This window comes from Chenopodium album, chromosome 24 (assembly GCF_948465745.1).
Source record: "Chenopodium album chromosome 24, dcCheAlbu1.1, whole genome shotgun sequence".
Taxonomy (NCBI): Eukaryota; Viridiplantae; Streptophyta; class Magnoliopsida; order Caryophyllales; family Amaranthaceae; genus Chenopodium; species Chenopodium album.
The window spans coordinates 6,202,058-6,221,207 of record NC_137857.1 but is presented as its reverse complement, the minus strand read 5'-3'; the positions used below and the strand labels follow the sequence as shown (position 1 = coordinate 6,221,207).

At 35.0% G+C, this 19,150-nt stretch overlaps 2 protein-coding genes across 2 annotated transcripts; both read right to left on the bottom strand.

Annotated features, from left to right (window-relative positions):
- Nucleotides 1–669: 669 nt before the first annotated feature.
- LOC145610186 (uncharacterized) lies at nt 670–6,362 on the bottom strand. Its single transcript, XM_081665466.1, has 5 exons — nt 5,962–6,362; nt 5,077–5,256; nt 2,298–2,424; nt 2,084–2,197; nt 670–1,092 (listed from the first exon to the last, which is right to left on the bottom strand). The coding sequence occupies exons 1-5, from the start codon at nt 6,271–6,273 to the stop codon at nt 977–979; spliced, it is 849 nt and encodes a 282-aa protein (XP_081521592.1). The 5' UTR covers nt 6,274–6,362; the 3' UTR covers nt 670–976.
- Nucleotides 6,363–6,895: 533 nt separating this feature from the next.
- On the bottom strand, nt 6,896–15,463 carry LOC145610185 (SWR1 complex subunit 2-like). Its single transcript, XM_081665465.1, has 12 exons — nt 14,537–15,463; nt 14,287–14,441; nt 14,105–14,174; nt 13,561–13,632; nt 13,300–13,343; nt 12,920–13,220; nt 11,875–11,950; nt 11,656–11,775; nt 11,422–11,490; nt 10,811–10,853; nt 10,404–10,469; nt 6,896–7,782 (listed from the first exon to the last, which is right to left on the bottom strand). Exons 2-12 carry the CDS (start codon nt 14,352–14,354, stop codon nt 7,593–7,595), a joined length of 1,119 nt encoding a protein of 372 aa, XP_081521591.1. The 5' UTR covers nt 14,355–14,441; nt 14,537–15,463; the 3' UTR covers nt 6,896–7,592.
- Between the last annotated feature and the right edge of the window lie 3,687 nt (nt 15,464–19,150).

Genomic DNA, 19,150 nt, shown 5'->3' with positions numbered 1-19,150 from the left:
AGATGAGCCAATGAGATTACTGAGTATTAATTCAGACGAAGGAATGAATTACATGTGTAGTCATTGGCAAAATGGTTTACTTAGGATAGGAACGAGAAGAGCAAACTTTAGATTTATCTAATAATGTGACAAAAGTTGGTATAAATTTTACCAGTAATTCTTTGCTAACAATTTATTGGTTTGTTTTGGGTAAAAAAAAAAAAAAAATTTATTGGTTTGTCAAGGAGACGTCACTTTGTTATTCTGTTATCTGATTTTATAACAGAGCAATTTATTTAGTTTTAAGATGGATGATAAAAAGGTTATTCTACATGCTCTCCAATTAACATATTACACTACATTCATTGTACTCTTCGAACTGTAAACATAAATCGCAGCTATGTTATACTCACAGTTTTAGAAGTGTAGGTTTAACAGGGTTCACACAATCGCATTTCACAGAAACAATAGTCTTGTAGATCATCTTATTCAAACTCAAGTAAACATACGAATGAACTAAATAAGTCAAGGATAGACAACCTTGAGAGTTTAACACAAATAAGCATTAGTTAAGCTCCAACTTTTCTATCAACATAAAGTAAATAAGGTAATCACGGCAACAGAATATATATATTGTTGTATAAACAGCTTTTAGACCCAGTATAGTGCAACATTTCTTGCAAAATGGTGACAATCAAAGCCATTTTGCAGTCTATAAATCAAGACTAGTAACAGCAGTAAGCTTTCACAAAAGATAATATTGCGGTAGCCATTGTTTTGAGTAATGCAATTGGTTTCTGAAAAAAAATGCAACTACCAATATGCAGGCTAGCTCAAAGAAAATGGATTGAAAAATTAGTTCCTTTTTCTTAGCTGGTAGTCAGGTAACATCACCAGCTCCGTGAAAAACTTCCACCATCGTGTGCATTTGGTCTTCTAACACTTAAGTTCCAAAGCTGCTTCAGTTTTAATAAATTGTAAATATCCATCAAGTAGACTAGCGTTGAAATGAAATTGAGTAAGAACCAGTGTTAGGATCCTTCACGGCTTTGAAGTTGTCAACACTCATTCCAAAGCGGCCAAGTATATTATTACCCACGTCCTTGAGTTTTCCTGCCACACGCACAGTATGTTAGGACTCCTCTCTTCACATGGCCAAATATGACAGACTAAATACATAACATTTTTCTTCGCCATCAAAGGCTGATAGACAGTTTACTAATTTAAACAGTCACACGGAGTCACCACATGACCACTTAACTTAAAAAAACAAGACATACATACGGAGACATATTTATTGCAATTTATTTAAATCAGAAGGCCAAAAAATACTAAGCATCAAAATAGCATATAAAATAATTGGCAATTAGCCAAATGCCAAAAATGTGAATTTAGATCAGTAACACTTCACACTTACTGCTGTAGAGCATCTGGTTTAATTGTATTTCTACACAAGTACCGAAGAAACTGAAACAGTACATTCAGGCTCAAGGGTCTGAACATTCCGAAGAATCAGAACTCACCACATGCATAACATACTTGATACAAAGCTTATGGCTTGTACATAGAAATCCTTATAAAGATAGTTTAAACCATTTTGCAGCTTGATTAGTGCATATAGAAGCAAGAAATTTATTTCACAAGTATGCTAGGTTATAAAAGTTGGATAATTTCTTGTTTATCATAGCCAACTGATTTTACTTCTTCCCTGCCCCATAACACCCACAAAGCATATCTTGAAGCACTAAAAGAGCATAAGTGATTTCCAGATCCTTACACTCTCAGTAAAGTAGGGAATCCTGCAGGTGTATATACAAGCTCACTCAACCATATTGCTTCCACTTCACATAGTTTAGAAGAACATGTCACAGATTATTACAACTATATACTTTACCATGGGTTGCACAATAGTAATTTTTCAACATTATGGCTAGGCTCCGATTACACACCCTCAATATCAAACAGACAAGACCAAGTATACAATCAAGTGAATCAACATAAATAAGCTAACCACTTACAAAAAAAGGAATGAAGTACAAAACCAATATAAAAACTACACAAAAAAGAGTGAAACAAAGAAAGCTAAAAAAAGGAAGAAGGTTACCAATCATCTCTTCCTTCATTTTTTCCATCTTTTCTCGGGCTAATGGCTCCAACCGAATTATATTTCGCCTAGCCTGGTCATTTGAAGGTTCTACTTCCAATATTTTTTTCATATCTGCATGAGTAAATCACAGAGTGCAAGATTCATATTGGTGAATTGCAAAAATATCATCACTATAATAAAGCATAAAATGCATAACAATTTGGTAGCTCACCAGAGATAGCCTCTTCATATCGTTCAAGCTTCTCATAAGCCTCTCCTCTCCTAAGAAGAGCTTTAACATATGTTGGATTTAGCTCTATAGCTTTTGAACATTCCTTCACTGTCTCGTCATACTTCCCCTGAATGAGCAATATGCAAAAGAATGGAATTAGAGAACTAAAACGCACATTCACAGGAGGATATTGTCTTCCCTGACAGAAGACTACAATTCTTAATTTCTTAAAGCCGGACAACATGTAGAACTAGAAACACATAAATATAATATGATTGTGAGGGGAGGGAAGGGAGCCATAGTTCAAAAAAGAGGGGTTCATGAGATCTTTCCCTGTACCTAATACCCTGTACGGCTGTACCTATTAGAAAGGATTCACCCAGAATATGAAAAAAAGCTACCCAACCCCCATGTTAGGTTAGGAAGGTGTGGAGAACGGTGCAAGGCATACGGGTGCATAGCTTTGGAATTAAGATATGGGTTGATTGCTTGGTGTGCTAGGCAATGATGGAAGCCCTTGGCCAACTTCAAATGAGCATATCTCAAAACCTAGAAATGATATTGAGATGATTCAAGTTGGAGGTGATAGCTTGTCTTTAGAGATTTGCTACTGGTCATAAGCTGAGGAAGTTATGGCCGTTTCACAAAGAGCTGTCAGCATTTCGCGAGAGTTCACCCGAACACGAGGAAGGTTCAACCGAACCTGTTGAAGGTTCACCTGAACTCAAGGAAGAACAACATTTGAAGGTCCTCCCAAGAATTTCGCCCAAGCCAACCTATGCCCATTCGCCCGAACTCTTAACCCTGTTTTCTACGATGTTGCGATTTAAGTGGTGTGACTTATTTATGACCGTAGGATTGTTTTATTATGCCTTGCACTATATATACTCATGTTTAATCATTGTATAAGAGTAATTGAAGGAAAAGATGCAGAGAGAGAGAGAGCCTCAAATGTAAAAGCCCTAACACTCGGGGTTTGGGTGTGGAAAGGGGTGTGTTTGGGGTGAGATCTTTCATGGTACTTTTAAAGCTCGTAAACTACATCATTCTTCATAAAAGATTACTCTATAGTGGATTGGTGGTTTTTCTCCCGGTTCTTGGGTTTTCCACGGTAAATTTTTCCTTGTCTTACTAGTTGTATGTCTTAGTTATTTTTAATTGTCATTAATCGCATACAAGCTAGCACAAACATTAATCCTTCCTGCCTTTCACCCCACCCCCTCCCCTGTAGAGTCAGATGACTCACAACCCAATACCCTGAAACTGCAAGGGTACCATAAGCTACAAGTTACATATGTTATGTTCAAATTAAGCATCCAGCTAACAATTCAATACTTATGAAAGCACTTGCAAGATACAGAATTAATAAGAAGTGTCGATGTATAACAGACGCAAATTCATCTTTATGAGCATGTCAATAAAACCGAACAAACTGAATAAATAAGCAATATGACCTTCAACCATAATGGTGGCCGGTGCAAAAAAGCCAATTTTCTGGACGAATAGTTCAGCCCTTTATGTAAATGTCAATAACACAAGTGCCACAATCTATGACCAGAAAATTTAGCAACCAGTGCACAAATTTCTACATTTAACACATCCAAAGGAAACATTTTATTGTGTGCAATTGGAATGCTAAAGAGATTATGTCCAAATTTTTTGTCATGGATTGAGCAACAACCATCAATAAACAAGACAAAATATCCACAAGACTACAATTCACCAATTGACCAGCGCTAAGCAATATTGTAGAAATGTTTATAGTACTATTTGTAAGAAACGTTTATCAGAATCTTCTAGCTAAGTTATTGAAAAAAAAAAGGGAAAAAAAAGAAGGTGGTTTGCATGACCCTTGAAACAAGAAGGAAACAGAATCACGTAATAAAGTGCAATAATAAATTAGTTTGTATAAGACAACCTTGGAGATTGAGCACTAGTCTTTATTTATGGATGATTAAATACTCCAAACTGACCCATTGCAGCAATTTATTAAGTATACCAAAACCCTATAAGACTTTGAGCTAAATTCAGTTATGATTAATGGGACCCAGCCAATACTTACTCAGAAAGCTTATTCCATGAAGAAAAAAATTCAGTCCTACAAAAATTTACTCTCTTCGTATTATAAGGGAGATTCTTTGCTAAGTGCTGGAAAACAACCCAAACACTACATTTATAGAGCTGCAATGACTTAAACTCACTAGAAAGAAAAAAAGACTAATAAACTGCGGTGTTATTAAAGAATATCAACCCTAATCTTCCAGTCATAGTAGTAGCTCAATTAGCCCCAAAAGTTGAAATTAGGGAGAGTATGAAAGAAAGTTTTATGCCAAGCAAGAATAAATAACAAGCCATATAGGCACATAGCACAAAATAAATGATCCAAGATTCAATATAATTATGATTCTACTTCTCAACAAAAACATTATAAGAACCTAGTATCCTATTGGGAACTAAAGAATAAGCAATAAACTAAGGCTCAAATTATAAATTTCAGTCAATATACACAAAGTATGATTCTATCTTCACATCACAAGGGGAAGTTCAAAAGAACACTAGAAAACCTAGGGATAAGACCATTGATTGTACCTACATTAGTTCATTTTAGATTTCTTTTTCAACTAAACTATTTAGCAATAAAGGAGGTTCATCAGTTATAATCTATACTCAATGCCTCATATAATCCAAGCCTTAATGTCAATTAATTGTATCTTGTCCATTGATGATTGCGGATAAAGCTAGCACACATCAGTCTACAGGACCTTGATCAGTAACATACCAGTTTCAAGTAGCATATTCCTCGGTTTGAATGGCATATGGAACGTAACTCCACTGATTCTGGCATTTCTGGAGCTACTTGTAGAGCTGACTCATACTTTAACAATGCATCCTCAAATTGACCATCTTTAAACAACGTATTCCCTTCTACTTTTGCATCATTAGCTTGTGTTAGCGCTCGCTGTTAATAACAAAAGAAGCCATTAACAGTTTTTCATAAATGAAAAGGCAGTCTCATGTCAACTAAGGTACAAAGAAAACACTAGGCTTCCACAAGTACTCAGGTATGACAAGCACTAGATTCATCTGTCAATCATTACATAAACATCTAAAAATAAGTAACTTAATATTATTCAGTCACCACATATATAAACAAATCGATGACGTTGTGAACACTAAGCATCAGCCAAACATTAATATCACCAACAAACACGTGATTTTGTCACAATATTTTAAACAATACCCTTACTCTAATGCTTATACTTGGCCTATAGGAATGCGCCCATCAAAACCATATAAATGTAACAGTAGGAAAATCGCGCATGAGCACAAGCTAAGAGCTATCTCTACAAACCTTCCTCAAAAGAAGGATTGCAAATGCATTAGTATTTCAATCTAACAGTATCAAATGACCAAATTTGCATTAGTATATCAAATTATCCTAAATTTACGAAGTATAATCAATACTAAGTTCAAGAGAGCATAAAGAAGCCCTTTTTAAATGGGAAGTGAACTTTTAGCAGAAAAATCAAACTCAATATGCAAAATCGTCAAAATTCAACCTCAATTCTCAAAAATCAACAAATTATAATCAACAGTTCAAAATTCTCTAAAGTAATTCAAACAATTACAAAATCAAAATTAAGAGAAAGAAATTAACAATTACCTGTTTCAATTGATCATCATCAAGAGCATCTTCATAAGAATCATCTTTAGCAGCCATTAATGGCGCAGATTGTTCTTCCTCTTCACCTCCTTGATGATTACGTAGTTGTTCGTGGTCGCCATTGTTATCCTCATCGCCAAAGTCGGTACCTCTATCAGAATGATCGCCTTCGCTAGCAGTTTCGAAACCCTCAGAAACGTCCTTGTTGTTGTTAATGGCGGAACTCGTTTCAGGTTCAGAATCGAGATTCTTGTGGTTGATCTGGTGTTGTGGTGGTGGTGATTCTTCGTTTGCTGGTTCGATGACCACCATTTTTGAGAGTTTTCTGGGAAAGATTAAGGTTTGATTGTTGAGTGAGGTTGAAGAAGAAGGAAAAAGAAGGTTTAAAGTTGAAGGTTTTGGGTAAATTTCTTCGAGAAACCTCTCAACTTCTCTAATTTTTCTATCTCTCTATCTTTTACGTAGTACTTGCACTAATTTGCATCCCTTTTAGGTTTTTTTTTTTTTTTTTTTTTTTTTTTTTTTTTTTTTTTAATTTTTTTTTTATGCAATTATTATACGTAGTAGAAATTATAGATGTAACTTTAATATGTATACTCCGTATAAATAATAAAATGTTGCGAAGTACTTTTATAAAATAAATAAAATAAAATGTTACGAAGCACTCCGTACTATATTGAATTAGTTATAATGCATATGTTCTTAAAGTTGTGCATTGACATATATGTCAATCAAAGTGATACAATAACAACACAGAAAAACCTCTTGATTGACAAATACTAGTACTCCGTAGTATTTACTTCTGCTTCCTACAAAATGAGAAAAAGGTGCTAAGAAAAATTTTCTCTGTTCAACCAAAAATCTGAGCAATATCAAGCTCACCATACATATTCTATGTGATTTACTTTACACTTGCTCCATGAAAAGAGGGTGGTAAATTTTAACTTTTACTACTTTGTTTCTCTAACTGAAGGATGTATTACATATACTGATATACATAATTTTAACTATGGGGGTCTCCATAGAACAATGCACATTACATCTGATAAAATTTAAGCACCGAGAACCGAGAAAAATTGTAACAATAACATAAATTCACAATTGACTTCTAAATCACCTAGTAGAAAACTAATGTCAACAACAAAGCTTGAATTCACATTGGTCTCCTTGCACTCTTGGATAAGCATAGACAAACATCCTGTACACCGCAGCTGCTTATCACTGTTCCCCATTCTCGCTTATAATGAATTTAGGCTGATTATAGTCACAGAGGGTTGTGGCAAAGTCACAATATAGCCAAGAGTCGACTATATATCCCAAAATGAGAAGTTCGGATATGAATTTTTGTAATGCCATCAAAAAGGAGCTTCACCTAGGAACATTCAGTAATATGAGCTCTGAGGGCTGCCAGAAACCACAAGCAATTCAGCAGCAGCAGCAGTTCTAAATCACTGTAGCTTCTGTTTCTGCTTGCTCTACTGACTAGGCACAGGAAATGGTTCCTTCACCAAAACTTGACAAATCAATCTGACATTCCAATCTCCAGCTGTGGCTTCAGGGTGAGACTTATCGTACTCCAATATAACACCTAATTGATGGCATAACAACTCAGTAATTTACTGCACTAGCAACTAATCTGAAACCAAATCGTCAGCAGACGGAATTCTGCAAAACCGCCTCGAGACTTGAGCATATGATATTTCATTTTGATGCGGGGTGGACGATCTCTTTCTCTTGCCCATAAATCCTTGCCCAATAATTGAATCATATAAATCACCACTAGCCAACTTACTTTCAGCACGGCTATTTTCAGCAGAATAGCTGCAGTACAACAAAAGGTCAGTCAAAACAGAAATCATTGGCATCAGAAGAATTGTTGTCAGAATTTTACATGCTTCATTTGATCACATAGCTCAATCACATCCACGTATAGCACTAAGAAGTAAAATTTTATACATATCATTACATATTTACATGGTATGATATTAGCTGGCCAAAACAAAACCTATCCTACTCAAATGAGGTTGGAGGCAATTGAAATCAAACCCTCCAACACCACTTGGGAAGCGGGACTGCGGCCTGCGGGAGCTCTATTATTCAGCTCCCTCATGAATCTCTTGACTCATTATTTATAAGTAAATTTAATATCACTGGCTAACTAATTGCTATGAATTACGTCTTATTTGTAGTAATGAAAAGAGATTATTAATCATGCTCAAGATTCCATCAATATTCTCAACTAATGTCCAACACCCTAATGTATGAATAATAACCCTCTAATTACATATCCAAAACTGCAAATGCCTCAACAGTGAACAGGAACTCACAACACTGAATGAGATAAACCACGCAGCAAGCATAAATTTGGCAATGGCAAATGTTGTGTGAAATATTTATCATGTTTACATGGCACATAATCACATAGAGATGAACACTAAGTAAACCATGTCAATAGAATAACAGAAATAATAACTAAAAAAAAAAGCATATAAGAAAGAAACCCCCCCCCCCCCCCAAATAATATGTGCTACAGCCTACGAAACTGCCCATAAAAGTCTTAATTTCTTGTGATTTGCTTTTGCAAGTGTGAAAGACTTTGATTACAATACTAGAAAAACTGCATCGAGATGATTTATGTTGTTTGAAATATCTGAAAACAATATTAAAAAGCTAGACATAGACACTAATTGATCAGCAAGCAACAACATGAAACCGGAAGCAATTTCTTTTGTAGACGATTCCACTAGGCCTTCAAAGTTCCAACTCAATTTCAACTGACCAACTATGCAAGAGTCAATAAACTCATGATTTATATTTTAAAAAATCACTTTTGGTTCATGTAGCCGACCCCACTTATGGGATTAAGGCTTTGATTGATTGATTGGACAAAATATCTCAGCAATGCTTAGATACGTCTAATATTCAGATAACCTTAGTGTAAGTATGATATTTTGTATCCTAAGCCTGTATCCAGCAGTAGCCTCTCTCTACATAAGGTAGACATTTAAGTTGTAATAATCAGAGTGTTGGAAATTTGATGAATGAATAGTCTGTCAAGCATTTTGTATTCTAAGCTTGTATCCAATAGAAGCCTCTATATGAGGAAGACATTTGTATTTATAGTTGCAAAATTGAGAATGAAAGGGTTTGCTCAAGCATTTTGTTTATTTATTCATGGGAAGAGATTTTTGGCGTTGAAGTACACAAGTTAAAGCCATAACTTTTCATAAAAAAAGGTGACTTTATCCACTTAAAACCTAACCATTCCTTATTTCACAAGCACTTGGTTAATAGTTCCTTCAGTGTTGGTTGGTGACTATAGTTTTGGTGGCTAGGTCCAATTTTTTTGCTCATAGTGCTCTCTCTTATGTTTCTCTACCACTTCATTTTACCACAACTACCTGTGCTGGAAACTCGGCAATTAGATGTGGATATGACATGACACTACATTTTAGACCAAATCAGGTTAAAAAATTTAGTCACTGAGGTAGTGTTCTCTTCACCTGAATTTCAATTATCTAATGCCATAAAATTATATTATATTAATTTATTTGAGCTTATAAGGCCTGAAGTTATCTTATCTATACTTATTGGACATGTGACAAGTGACAAGTGACAAGTGACAATAAGGTGGGGAGAATGGAAGCCTGATCTAAACTTTTTAAACCTGAACATAAATTATTTGTGATTAACTTGTACAATAAGCACTTATCTTGAATTTATTATACCTGAAATAAATGAGGAGAACAAACCCTTAGACAGGAAATTTCAATTAGACACATTAATCAATACATGGGTAGAACACTTTCAGTTGAGTCCAGGTAGCATAGGTTCTCTCCGACAGTAGTTCCACCCGTCACTACTGCCCAAACAATCAGATGTTTCATCTCTGTCACTTCCCACCATGTTTCATAAAGTTACTAAATTAAGTAATTGAGATGTATGTATGCCAAATTAAGTTATGCTGAAGGTGGAGGTGACAAATAAAAAGATCTAATGACAAGACATAAGAATCTGAACTGTAGGAAAATACCTTCGGAGCAACTGGAATGGAAATTTGGGCAATCTACCAAAAAATTACAGGAATATGATTCACAAGGCATCAGCATATATCAACTGGTTTAGAAGCTTATGATTTCAGCTGTACACCACAGCCTTTTTACATGACAACCTATCGTTTCAGATAACAGATGTATTTCTTAGAAATTTCTTCTATGATTTACTTGAATGTAGAAACAGATTATACTTCTCTGTCTTTAGCAGTGAATAAATTATCCAAAACTCTAATCCAACAGAAAACTTATCCACATAATATCATATTCATAAGTAGATGGCCACAAGAGAAGAAAAAAAAAGGGAAAATGCTATGGTGTTTCTAAGTGAATGAAAATAAAACATTAGTAAGTACAAGAAAAGGGTGCATTAATATGATGAAGCAATACCGTTCACGTATTATCTGAAATGCTTCTTTTGTTGCATAAGGTAGCCCTGTCTTTGGATCTCGGTACCTAGAATATATCAAATTCATAGCCATTTAAACATGTTAGAATAGACAGTCTGGTAAACATAGAACTAAGGCATGAGTACCATCTCCTTCAGCCTATTCAGTCTATCTTAAAACAAAAGGCATATTATATTCTAAAGAATCATCAAATTAATTAGTCTATAATAGACATTGCAAAAGAAGCTATTGAATTGGCTTACTGGAGATATGCATTTGGTATGAAATGGAAAATTAAAAATTGAAAAACTCAAGGTTACCAATATGATGCCCATATAGTCAAACCTCAGCTTCTAAAATTAAAAATTCTCATTCAAAATAAATAACGCTAGCTTTTGCAGTTCTTACTTTGCAGGCAGTCCAGTGACAACGCATAGCGCTTTCTGAGGATCTGAAAGGAAAAGAAATTTGAATATCAAGGAGCAGGAACAATGAAAGGAAAGCAGAAAATCACATCAGAAAATGTATCCCAGAGGTTTAATATTCCTTCTTTATTAACAAGGGGGTTGGTCAAAGCCTTAAACCCCTGTGGATGGCAAGAGAAAAATATAAACATATTTCATCATAATAATACCAAATGGTCTGCATCCAGTAGCATATCGATCAATCAAGGGTAATAACAGCTTTTACAACCCTTTATTCTGTTGTGATTTTTGTAAGCTTTTGCCACATTGAATGAAAAGATTGTTCAATAACTAATATTAGTCCCTATTAATCTTGAAAGTGAGCTTACAAAAATCAAGACAGAGAGTGAATAAAGATGTTTAAGTATGATATAGTAACTATTTCTTTACATAGAACAATCAAATTAATATAACAGGAACCAAAATGTATAACATGTGGTCCTTAATAAACTCATGCTTAACCGAAACTCAGAGATTTACCACATGGAAATTAAACACCTACAAGATACTCCGTACATATTATATCAGAATGGCCTCGCATACTCAGGAACTTACAAGGAACTGGTTTTGTAGAGATCTGAGAGTCAAATGATAGTCCATTCCTGAATTCAATAAATGTGTTACCTGCAAGATAAAAATATATAAGCAGAGAGTTAAAACATTTAATTCTGATTGTCTAATTTAAGGCCCTTTTGAGAAGGGATCCTGCACCAGCCTATGGTCATTGTCTCTCACATATGATAAAATGAGGGTCCAAGTAAGCATAGCTAAAAGAGAAGAAAAACTTGCCATTTTTGGATGAATATCGCATTTGTGGGCCAGTATAGACAGCTTTGTGCACAATAGCTCTTTTCTTAACTTCCTCCTCCCTTGCTAATACACGCTCCAAGTGCCTCAAATTCATAATCTCTGCAATATATTAATGATAAAGAAGTGAAAATCACAAGCTCCTTTACTACTATTAAATCCATTCATTACCTCATTTAAGAAAGAATCAAAAGATGAAACCTGTCTGGGCAGCTTCCAAGAGCATTTCTTCTTGAGACATTCGTTTCTCCTCGCCTTCTTTTTTCCTTTTTACAGGCTGATAATTATTTCAAATGAAACAAATGCTTTAAATCAGTGAGGTTATTACTTTTTTATATCCGGAACAAAGACATGTGAACCTGAATAATTCAAGATATAGCATAAAGTTTTTGATATTTAGTTATTTGTAATATAATTTTGATTATTGATATTGACATAAACAAATAAATATCATGCTGATAGCAATAGAAACATTTTTTTATATTCGGTGCACGTCTTATGCCTCTTCTTACAAGTGGAAGATTCTTATCTACCACCAGCGCTGAAAGGTCCTTTATGGCACTAATGGTGGAAGAGGATGGTGGATCGGGTGCGACAATGGTGAGTGTGGTAGCGGTAGTGGCTTTTATGAAAGTGGAAAACGTGGTTATGGCAGTTGACGGTGGGTTTTCTTAATTGACAAGGATGAGTTTATGAGAGTGGTTGGGTAATTCAAAGGATTAATCAAAGAGTTAAAGTCATGTGGGACCACGGGACTAGTGAATAGTGATTTTCTTAAAAGTGTGATATAATATGTGTTGCATGTAAATTAACGCAGAGGAAGTATGAGCTTTGGAATGAAGGGTGACTAACAACAGCAAGAGAGATGCCTAGCAAACAGAAAATTTAGAGCCTACGAGTATAGTCCAGGCCTCCTTCCTACCCAAGGCACTAAACAGCTTCATCACCAACAATATATGACAGATAATCCAACAATTTGCTCTTGAGTCTTGACAACAGAATGATAGTATGAAGCAGAAATCTCTACCTCACAACCCACCCATCCACCCCAACACACTTCCTATAACAAAACCCAAAAACTACTGCTTTTATTAAAGGTGGAAATCCATGAACAAAAGTATGCATACATGAACTTATATAAATTATAGAATTATGAAATTTCTTAAATAAAAAAAAAAAAAAAATTACTGTGGCGGCTACAATGAAGTATCAATATAAACATCAAAGAATGGGGGGAAAGACTGACCTTCATTGTAGCCTGTAATGCAGCACGAATAGCTTCTCTTTCAGCCTGCCTAACAATAACAGCAGTTCTAGTAGATTTCCTCACAGATTTTTCTCCTTCAGCTTCATCACCTTCCTCATGATGATCCGAGGTGGTAGGTTGTCCGGAACGTTTTTCTTCATCAGGGACCTCCACTATTTCTGAAACATCCTTATTCATTTCTTCCTTCAAAGATTCTTCCAATTTAGAAAGGTCCTTCTTCTTTTTCTTCTTTGTTTGTGGCTTTCCTGTATATATTAGCCGTTTCTTTGGCCTCTTCTCCCTGCAAAATAACAGACCCTCCGTTACAATGTCATTGTTAGAATCAAACAACAACTCAAGTTTTTACAATCAATATAAACCTTGCTTCTGCCTCATTCTGTACTCCATCATCAGGCTCAGGCTCCTAAAAAAAAACAAGTGTGAATATCTTTAGCTCATGTACTCAAAAGCAAGAAACCTCATTTTGGAAAACAACCAAACCAAAACACACAATGCTGTGCTACAAAATTAAAGAACAACAAGAAACTTAACGGAGTTAAGAACAAACTTAAACAACCAGAAACTAAAAGGTGCAAATTTTTTTTTAAAATGAGCATGATAGCAGCTGTTTAGACACTCACATCTTCACCAAAGTCGCTATCAAACTCATCAGCAATCTCTGGTTCGGCTTCATATTCTCCATCATTCTCTTCCTGAGAAATCACAATAGCATAAATACATAGAAAAACCAATTCATACACTATTGAAACATGATAAAAGCAACATTGTAAACCACCATTACAATAACAAAACAACAGCTAAGTTTAGCAAGACATTTCATGAAAGCTCTTCCCCAGCTAAATATATGCATTTATTTAATTATGAAAATAGAGGAGGGGATAATATAAAGAGGAAATTAACCAATTACTAATTATCCTGAAAACCCAATTCAAAACTTCATAGAGCAATACTATAAAATGGTAAATAATGTAGACAGAATTCGACCGGGGATAAAATAACGAGGTACTCCGTAATTACTAATTATCCTGAAAACCCAAGTCAAAACTTGATACAGCAATACTATAAAAGGGCAGATAATGTAGACGGAATTCGACCCGAGATCTTGGATACCACCCCTAAGGGAATGAAAGAAAGTTCATTCTCAGATAAATAACACAAGATTACCTCCAAAAGTGCATCTTGATTCCAGAAAGCCTCGTCTTCTTCAAGTTCATCATCAAGCAATTTGGTCATCCTGGTAAACATAGAAAACACCCATTACCTCAAAATTAAAAAAAAAAAAAAAAAAAACAATTGAGTAACAAAATTGAAGTTTTCTGCTACTATAATTACTGGAAAAATCCCACCTTTTTCCTCGAGTTGCTCGAGAAGTCCGATCAAGTATGGGGGGTTGTTCTTCATGTGAGGGTTCCATGATTTCAGAAAAGATTGAAATTTGAAAACCCTTTGATGATATTCGTCCGAATTGTATTGAATAAATAGGGAAATAGCTCGAAATCAACTGAAATGTTAGCAAATTGGGTTTGTGAGAAAAATAAAAAAAAAAGTGAATAAAATTGAAGGGAAAGAAATTAAGTAACGAAGAAGAAACAATACAGAGTAGGGTAAAGTGTATGATATCCGGTGAAGGTGGTTCGCCGGCGGCAATCAGGTGACGGTGGTCCGAGGAGTTTTATGCCCTCTGTCTGTTTCGCTTGCTAATAGTATGAATGTATGATAGATTGAAGAAATCGTGAATTACTTGACTCACATGTGAAAAAAATCAATTCAAAAAGTCTGAACTTTTTTTTTTTGGAAAATTTGTCAAAAATAAGCTAACCTTTGTGTGATTAGCTCAAAATAAGTCAACCTTTCAATTAACTCAAAATAAGTCGACTTTGTTCGTTTTTTAAAAAAAATTAATTAAAATTTATTTTTTCATTAATTTAATTTACTATAAAATAAATAAATAAAATTATAATAAACAGAAAAAAAAAAACTAAAAAAATAGAAAACTCCTAGCCACCACCCGCTGCCAGCCCCCCTTTCCTGCGGTCGACAGCCAGCGACTTGGGAGGGCCGGCGTCAAGACCTCTTCGCCGGCGGCCCTGTCCCTTCCCTTTCTCCACTCTCGTCCCTAAACCCAACCTCAAAAACCTTAAACCCAACCCACGAAACCACCGTAATCGACATCCAAAATTCGTTAAGGGTGATTTCGTGAGTTGGTTTTAGGGTTTTTAGGTTACGTTATTGCGTGGGGAAGGGGAAGGAGGTCGATTCAGGTGGGGGACGGGGAGAGTGGGAAGTTTCCGGCAAGGGGGCCGCGGGGAAGGGGGAAATGGATGGTGTCGAACTGTCGAGGTAAGAGGTGGGGAAGTGGGAATGGGAACCTGTTAAAGTAGGGTGTCGTGGGTGGGGAAACTGGGAAAGGGAGAAGAACTGGAGAATAGGGTCGCCGGCGCCGAGGGATGGAGGTGGTCGCCGGCGCTGGCTGTGGTTGTGGGTAAAGGGATGGCTGGGTATTTTTTAATTTTATGATTTGTTTTTATTTTTTTTTGTTTATAATTTTTTATGTAATATTTTTTTAAGGGAATTTTTTATGTAATATAATTATAGTTAAACAGTTAATTAAATTTCATAAAGTATTTTATGTAAAAAAAATGAACTATTTGGTAGGTTGTAGGTCATTTGGCCCATTAAAAGAAAATACCCCTTAAAAGTCGGCTTATTTTGAGTTAATTAAAAGATTGGCTTATTTTAAGCTAACCGCGCAAAGGTTGGCTTATTCTTGACAAAATTTCCTTTTTTTTTTTTTGACAAAGATAACTACAAATACAAACAAAGAAACGAGCAACAGACAGAAAACTAAGGGGGTGTTTGGCAAGTTGGAATTGAGGGTGGGATTGGGAATTTTAATCCCAATTGAAAAAAAAAGCCTAGTTTGTTTGGTGTGAATGGGAATAAAAAAAGGTTTGAGAATGGGATTATTTGTGGGTGAATTCCCACCATTTTATTACCTAGGGAGAGTAGGTAATAATGGATGGAAATGAGAATAGGGGAAACTGACATTTTTGCCATTAATGAAAAGAATGAAGTAATAATCTTAATAAGGGTATTTTTGTAAAATTGTTATTTATTCCTTATGTATTCCCACCCATTATCCAAACAAGATATTGACATACTTTCATGTATTCCCATTGATTAATTCTCAATCTCATTCCCACTTTTTAATCCCCAAACTCCCATTCCCACAATCCAAACGCCCCGTAAAGGAAATACAAGTCAATCTGGCTGATTTACAGTTTGTGCAAATCAGGGGTCAATTTCGTCTTTTCATCATATTAGTAAGGGTAGTTTGGTCAGCTTGTGCAAACGTGATGAGTCTAATTTATATATATATTTTATTCCCCGTCCCATGGTCATATTTGTGCTTATTTGAGCTCTACGGAGCTATTTTTATTACTAATATACGTTTTCTAGTGTTTTTGTAGAGTTGGTATTATTTTGTAGGAATTTGCAGATTAATGTCAATTCCCAAGCTTATTGAGCCACTATGAAAATATTAGAGTCGGACCGTATTTTATGACCGTATATTTTAAGCCCAAGACCGAGTTAAAGGTATTTGGTTCGGTGATTAAGGGCTCGGTTTGATCGGAGTATTAATTTTGTTACAAGTCCAATAATTGAATATCAAGAAGGAGATTGGGCCAAGGAATTAATCAGCCCAATCATACAAGAGATTGTATGGTGTGAAGCTGACGGCCCCGAACAAATAGCCCAGCTCGCTGCTATGCCCCGTGTTGCTGACTTGGGCTTTACTCCAGCCTTTATTATAGTCGGTTTGCGAATTCTCAATATTCTCACGCTTGAGTGGGATTAAAAGTCAAACTCCTTTTTCCTTTTCCTATAAAAGGAGGAGTAGTTACGTAGGTTAGTTAGGCAAGTTTATTAGTTTAGTTTTAAGTTTGTTAATTTCTTTTTTAACTTTTACCATAAGTTTTCTTTAGTTTGAGTTTAAGTGGGATTTCATAGTTTTATTCTTTAAAGTTGACTTTTGTTTCTTTTAGTTTTCATGTTTTACGCAGCTTTTTGATTAGCTTTCACAATATTAGCTTTATTTAGTTTTCTTAACTTTGCTTTTATTTTCTAGTTCTCTTTATTGTTATTAGTTTTAATATTATTATTTACTTTATTTTAATTCTTGTTTTTATATGTTTGTTTTAATTGCTTTGTTTAGTTTAGTATTAATTATGCACGAGTAGTTTAATTTCTAGGGTTGTGGGGATCCATGAATAATATGAAGGGGTAATTTATTACTGTTAATCGTCAATGCTTGATATTAATATCCTATTGATTGATTTAATTCTCTTCAACTAGATTAGCGCTGGTTTAATTGCATGAGTTACGCAATATTGATTCGAGATTCGAGAGATGAGAATTAATATTAAGGCCTAGTTTCAATAGGCAATTTAATTTATAAATGGTTAAGTCGAGATTCGAGAGATGAGATTTAATACCGGTAAATTAACTTTGTGATTGTAATACGTAGCGAAAGCCCTTTATGATCTGGTTAATTGATGCATTGATGATTGATTTTCATGTTTTACCCTGAAATATTATTTATTTGGTGAACCTATGCCCTAGGCCTTTTAATATTTGTTTTCTCCCTACTTTATTTTCCTTACTCATATTCTTCGTAGTATAGTCTTTAATTACAACAACATTGGTTACCCTGATAATTTAGATTATAATAATTAATTAGAAATAGAAAGACTAGTTTCCCTGTGGATTCGACCCTACTTCCCTATCTACTTTAGTTAGAGGACTTAGGTAATTACTTTTGATTAGGTGACTACGACTTTAGCCTGTCAAAACGTTGATATTCAATGTCGTTACCTTCCGTCATGAGGAATCTTTCGAGAAATTCATCACTTTCCCCTGTTCGAAACCCTAATCAGAACACCCAAAAACTACTTCCTCCATGGCACCACCACCTATGGGAGTTCAAAATGACACCGCAAATGAAAGGCTTTACCTAAAGTGTTGATATGGCCCTAATTTACACTATATTCAAGTAGGGTGTCTTTTAGTTTTGCCGCGAAGTGGCCATTGTTGGGGTAGAAGAGGATCGGAGGACAACGAGAAGAAGAAGAGGACGACAAGAAGAATTGAAGAATAGGATGAACAGGAAGGCTTTGTGAATTTGTTCGGCGGAAGGCGTAAAGATGGTGGTAATTATGGTGGCTATGATGGGTTTCGGATGGTGGTCGGTGTGATGGTGGCTATGGCGGTGTTGCCGGTGGAAGATTGGAGAAGATGTTCAAAAAATAAAAATAAAAGAAATTTTAAAACAAAAAAAAAGACGTTATTAGTAACTCTTAACGTCTTCAAAACCAAACAGTAATATAAATTAATTTATTTAGTAGGGGGCCCACAAAAGCAACTGATTGACAGAAATTCACCAATCAGGCTGATTGCTTGGGTTTGCCTCTAGAAAACTAAGAAAAACAACATAGGGTTTCCCAAAAAAAAACAAAAAGACCAACATAGGCATTGGCGTTTTCTAGCCATGACGGCCAAGGTGCCAACCAGTGAGCATGAGCAATCCAACTCCAATTGTAATGAACCATAATGATGTTAGCAGTTTTACGGAAAAAAAGAAAAAAAATAGCTCGTATGAAACTTGATCCGATTTTAGGTAGATGGTTTATAATACAGCCCAAGTAGGATTGGTAATAGGTTTTTTGTTAATTGTATTGCTTTCGGTATGAAACCCATAATATCATTAACGGTTGTATAAAACACTAATGTTATTAGTGGGTTTAAATATGGGTCTATTAATCTAGGGACCCGATCTATTTGAATCTATATCTACCTCAACAAGAAGACTGCAACATTGTTTTTGTTTTCTTATTTTTATTTTCAAATGTGTTTAGTCATTTACTTAAAGAGAGAGAGAGAGAGAATTGTTGTCATAAAAGTTAGGTCCTCTTTGAATGTTTCTTTAAACCGCTAAGCCGTTAGCAATTCTTAAACTAATGTCATTAGTAGTTTTAAACTGAACCAAAACAAGCACTATATATAAATCAATCCTATGTGAATGGCAAATTGGAAATTAGGTTTAGGAATTTGTTGTATGACTAACGCAATTGAGAAATTTATTTTTGTTTTAGCAATGTTGTGGTAAATCACCCAGCTCGTTTTATACAAATGAAAAAAAAAACTATTTAC

Excerpts from the sequence above, each read along its gene's own strand:
- LOC145610186 (XM_081665466.1), bottom strand. The coding sequence starts at position 6,273 with ATGGTGGTCATCGAACCAGCAAACGAAGAATCACCACCACCACAACAC. Across the intron at positions 2,425-5,076 it reads GAATATGCTACTTGAAACTG|GGGAAGTATGACGAGACAGT; the intron begins GTATGTTACTGA and ends TTGCTCATTCAG. Across the intron at positions 1,093-2,083 it reads AATGAAGGAAGAGATGATTG|GAAAACTCAAGGACGTGGGT; the intron begins GTAACCTTCTTC and ends TGCGTGTGGCAG.
- LOC145610185 (XM_081665465.1), bottom strand. The coding sequence starts at position 14,354 with ATGGAACCCTCACATGAAGAACAACCCCCCATACTTGATCGGACTTCT. Across the intron at positions 14,175-14,286 it reads CGAGCAACTCGAGGAAAAAG|GATGACCAAATTGCTTGATG; the intron begins GTGGGATTTTTC and ends TATGTTTACCAG. Across the intron at positions 13,344-13,560 it reads ATAGCGACTTTGGTGAAGAT|GAGCCTGAGCCTGATGATGG; the intron begins GTGAGTGTCTAA and ends GTTTTTTTTTAG.